Here is a 5,264-nt window from a genome sequence, read left to right on the forward strand (position 1 = left end):
TGACCTACTGGTCAGTGCAAAGTTTTTTGACTTTTTCCGCTCTACCAGGAAGCTTTTCCCCAACATTTTAACATTCATCAGTTCATTTCCCTCACTGTCTAATATAATTCATGATTGGTTTTGAAAGTGCAATGTATAATTCTTTTCCAACATTTGTCCTACACTTAATAGATTTTGTGTAATTTCTGGTACATATAAGACACTTGAGATAACTTTGGTACCTGATTGTGTTAGGACAACAACATCTCCAATTCCTTTGGCTTCCACATATTTTCCATTTCCAATCTTGACTTTGGAGCTATAGGTCGTGTCCAGCCTGAACAAATTTTGCAAGTTGGCTGCCATGTGTTGGTGCAACCACTGTCTATCAGCCATACATCACTGTTGGTCTGAGTTGTGTAGCATGAAGCTGCAAACAGTTGCACAGACTCACAGCCCTACTTTGATCATTTGCAGATTGAGCTTTCTATGATGATTGTGCAACTTTGTTCTTGCACACCTTCTCAATGTGCCCAAACTGTTTGTAGCCTCTACATTGGATCCCATGCCAAAACCAGCACCTGTTCTTTGAGTGACCCTACTTTTTGCAATGAGGGCATGGTGGAAAGCTCCTTGTTCCACTTGGTTTTCCCCACTGTCCACTGGTTTTCTCTTTTCCTTTCTTGTCTCCAGCATGTTAGAGTAGATTCCCTAGAGCCAATCAATTATTGTAGAATTGACTCTGTGTAATAATGTTCATTAATCAATAATAAAAGGCATTTTATTCTATATCGCGTAAATCATTATTATTGCAATATGTATTGATATATGTCCTTAGAATGGTAGAACCGTGACGAGGGTATCAAGTGTTTCAAATCTTGATAGTGAGAACCATATGAGCACATATGGTGGCCATTCTAGAAACGTCTGTAGCCCCAGTATTATTCTGAAGTAAGGGCATAGATAATACGGTAAGGCTATCATAGTGTTGAACGACCCTTTCGAAAGGCAGTGACTGATCTCACTTGTCAAGGTTGTTTGGTGACAACCTGGTGTAACGCATGGGTGCTTATTGTAGGCGGATATACCACAGTAAGTTTACTGGACTGACCCACCAGAGGATTCCATATGGATGGTAACCCCAATGTCTATGGAACAAATCCTCTAACGAATGGTGGTGCATGTGATCCTTAGACTTGAGATCTCCGGAGCGCCTTGTGCACCGATTGGTACAGTTTGACACTAGCCTAACGAAATTCTATTCAGAGCTGTCAATATGGTGGTGATTGGCTGCATCAAGGAGTGTATCAAGATTATGGTGGATTGACAAAGGATTCATCACTCCCGGGTACGAGAGAAGTTATCTCATGGCGCAATTCAGTATATGACAATGAATCCAAAACTGTGGCTACAGTGGGATTGAGTTGTTGCTCTATCCGGATTATAATACAGGTCATTGGTCCAGAAACTGAATATATAATATCGAGAGTAACCGAAGGTTGACACTATTTCTATGCCTTCGTCTCGTCGAGATAACGTATGATGAAAGGATCGAATTGTACGGTAACCATATCGTTGACAGGTAGCTACTTTGCTGAATCCGAATCTATCGGGTGGCCATGATGCCTTGCTAGGGGCCAATCTTGGTCTGTGTATTAGTGAGACGATTAATTGGTGTTAATCGCGATACTATACACTGCCGGTATGATGAGGAGCCTATGGGTCACACACATAGAAGATAATTTAAGAGCCAAGAAGAAAGAAGAGCGTTTTCGTCTTTTTGGGCGAAAGGGTATTTTGGTAATTTCACAGTGCAATTAAATTTGCTAAGGTTGTAGCCTTTATTTAATTTGTTAGAAAAATTAAATAAGTGAAATTACGTTTAAATGTGTGTTCGCACATATTTAATCAAATCATCATTATTGTTAAATGTTAATTAAATATTAATTTTTTTTTAATTGAGATAATGATGAAATAAATTAAAATATCTAATTGGGAGTGTTTGGTAACATGGGGTGTTTGGGTTGGAGCCCAAGCCCATTCCATGTGGGAAAATGGCAACTTAGTTTGCCTATAAAAGAGAATGTGTGTGTGAAATTAAAGAGGGATTTTTATTAGTTCATTTTTAATTAAAGAAGAAAACACACAGCAGCCTATACATACTCTCCCATGCCACTTTCACTGTTTGATTGAAAAATCAAATATTTCTTTTTCTTCTTGATTTCTTAAGGCCAAGGAGGATCTAGCAAATCCCTCCTTGGTTCTTGGTGATTGTCTTCGTGTGGACTTCTTGGTTCGATCCTACACTTGGATCAGTAGCAAACACATTCAGATTTAATATTTGGTGGAGCCTCCAACGTGGGTATGAATCTAAACCTTAGATTTATTTTTTCTGCAGATTCTTGATGTAATACATAAACTGTAAAATTTGTGCCTTGATTTTGGGCTTTAAGGAACGATCTATGGTTGTATAAATTTTTGTTTTCTGCTGCGTAAGTGGATCGTTTCCTAACACGGCATACCTTCTGTTATTCCCTAGCACATTCTTTCCTTTTAGAGCAGCCATCATAGCACCTTCATTAGTGTCCTCCTGCCTCATTAACCTTCTTTGTTCTTGAGCCTACAGTGCATGGACTAATTCAATGAGGCTAATTTGTGATAGATCCTTTGAATCTTCCAGGGAGGAAATCTTGGATTCAAACCTCTCGGGTAAGCTCACTAGTACCTTTTCAACAATCATCGTATCACTCATTTCTACTCCCAATAGCCTGATCTTATTAACCACAGTCATTAGATCCACATATTCTTTCACTTTCTCCACTTCCTGCATTCTCAACATTTGAAATTCTCTCCGCAAGTTCATCACTTGCATGTTCCTTGTTGTATCACTTCCCATGAACTCCTCTCTCAGTCTATCCCAAGATTCTTTTGCTATTTCACACGCCATTATCCTTGTAAACACAAGGTCTGTCACAGCCAAATGTATATGAGATAGGGCCCTTGGAGCCTTTGACATTTCTTCTTCATACAACCTCATCTGATTCAGAGTGGGGTTTGGACCAAGCTGTGGTGGTTGTTTCTCTTCCTCAACATACTGCCAGAGCCCCTGCCCTCTTAGATAGGCTTTCATTCTAACAGCCCAAATATAGTATTGGTCACCATTGAAAACTGGCGGTGAAAGGAAAGCAGACTAAGTTGCCATGGGTACAGATTATAGTTAGTGACAGAGTTGTTCTTTAAGGAGGCTGGAGTTTTGATAATGATTCAAGGTTAGTTTTTGAGTTTATATGGAGGTCTGGTAAGCTAGCTCTGATAGCATTTTGTTGGTTTTGGAGTGTCGGATTATTCAAAGAAAAGGAAAACTGAAGAGTTCAAAACTACCCTGATTCATTAACCAACCAAATACATAATATAACATTTTATCAGCTTACTATTACAACCACTACAGCAGTAAGCTTTGTACATGATCAAAGGTAAACCACACAATTTGAACAACCATAATACAATTAAGAGACATAAAGCCTCATATTCACCTGGATTCACCTAAACATATCCTAACACAAAAGGTTAACAAGTTTCTCCTAGGCTATTGCTCCTAGCACAGCACCATGCACAACACTTTATTTGTGGCAAAAACAATCTTCAAACTTCGGTCCCTGCACAATGCACTTCCAGCAAAACATCATAACTTGAGTCAGTATTGATCTATTTTGAAACCTATGGCTTTCATGGGTTAAAACTAAAAATGTTTTAAAGCAAAGTAATCACCCTATTAAATTTTTTATTTACTCTTTTTTTTTCTTTTACTTAATTCTTCATAGGTTGTATCATTTAAGTAATCGAGTTCATTCATTCATGAGATAAACATTGAAAAAAAAAAAGTCAACTGTTATTGGTAGAATGCTAGTTTCAACAAAAGGAAATAGATAGCCAAGTATAATCAACTAATCAATTTTACCTGCAAAAGTAAATTATCTTTGGGGGTGGTGGTTGGGAAAGGAAGATAGGATATAGGGGAAAAAAGTTGTTTGTGTGTATAATTGATGCAATATCAATAGAATATACAAGTATCTTTGATTGATGTACAAGTATAGAGTATCAAAATTTTGTAATCCAATTGTTGAGGATGTTGAGAAGAGAGACTCTAGTTTTGATCAAACGCCTACTCAAGGACTCGAGTCAATCTTCAAGAAGTTGAACGTTTGACTCTGTTTCTTTAAACTGGTTCTGGATGTTTTCAGATTTGCTTGTCTTGTGACCGTTGAGGATAGATAATTTAGCATCCATCTCTTCAAATTCATTTGTGTTTATTTCTTCAGATGCTACCTTTTTTGGGTGCATTAGCTTTGAAACTACTGACCAGCTGCTTAGCTTCCTTGGCCCTGAGATAAGGGACAGCAAAGATTCAATCACATTGAATGTGATTGCTTAAACCTCATTTAAAATGCTAGTTGTGGCCTTCGTCTCGTGTTCCTCGTTGATTGGGGAGGAGCTTTGGTTTTTTATGACTTGCAAATTCTTCAAAGCCTTCTGGATTGTCTTTTTCACTGCCTTCCTGGAGGTTAGGTATTCCTTAACCGCACTTGTAAGTTCAATATCATCGCCCTTCCTTCTGCGGAAAATTGATTGAAGTTCCTATATAGCCTCTTTGGTTTGTAACAAGGAATCCCTAGCAATGCCACAGATATCCAAGAGTCTTAGAGATCCATTCAACAACTCATCAACCAAATCCTTTTGCTGAACGTGGGACAGCTGTGGCAACTTATCGACACAATCATGCAAATCTTGAAGACCATTTATCTGATGGCTGATTGATGATGATGATGTAGAAGTAGATTGAGAAGCTCTTAATCTTCTCAAATGCTGATCAACTTCTGAAGTGAGAGGGTGTGGTCTAGAAGGGAAACTGTTAGAGCGAGTATGGTAAGAATGGGCCATTTTTATTTCCTTTGGAAATGAGAAGGCCTGGAAATCAATTGTTTGGTTCAAATTTCCTTTCCTTTTGTTGCCATATGCTCAATATATATTATTGTTGATCAAGCTGATATTATGCTCGAAACTACATATAGGATGTCAACTTTTGAAATCTGATGCTGCAAGGTTGGCGGCAAAGTTTAAATTTCTAATGTAGCTTTTTGGGTCTTCTGTAACTCTTTGGAGCTGAATCTCTTTAATCAATGTAATGTTAATTTTCCTTTCCTTCTGTTGCCATATGCTCAATATAAATTATGAGATAAGGGAGACAAGAGGAATCTCTTCTCTTATTTAATTAGGAATGTGATGTT

General features: G+C 38.0%; 1 protein-coding gene across 1 annotated transcript; it reads right to left on the minus strand.

Moving 5' to 3' along the window:
• Positions 1-4,614: 4,614 nt before the first annotated feature.
• On the minus strand, positions 4,615-4,917 carry LOC116144336. Its single transcript, XM_031429796.1, has one exon. The coding sequence runs from the start codon at positions 4,915-4,917 to the stop codon at positions 4,615-4,617; it is 303 nt and encodes a 100-aa protein (XP_031285656.1).
• Between the last annotated feature and the right edge of the window lie 347 nt (positions 4,918-5,264).

The sequence above is a fragment of the Pistacia vera genome, unplaced genomic scaffold (genome assembly GCF_008641045.1).
Source record: "Pistacia vera cultivar Batoury unplaced genomic scaffold, PisVer_v2 Contig441, whole genome shotgun sequence".
In the NCBI taxonomy this organism is placed as follows: Eukaryota; Viridiplantae; Streptophyta; class Magnoliopsida; order Sapindales; family Anacardiaceae; genus Pistacia; species Pistacia vera.

What these genes read in the sequence shown, in the direction of transcription:
- LOC116144336 (XM_031429796.1), bottom strand. Translation starts at nt 4,917, where the DNA reads ATGGCCCATTCTTACCATACTCGCTCTAACAGTTTCCCTTCTAGACCA.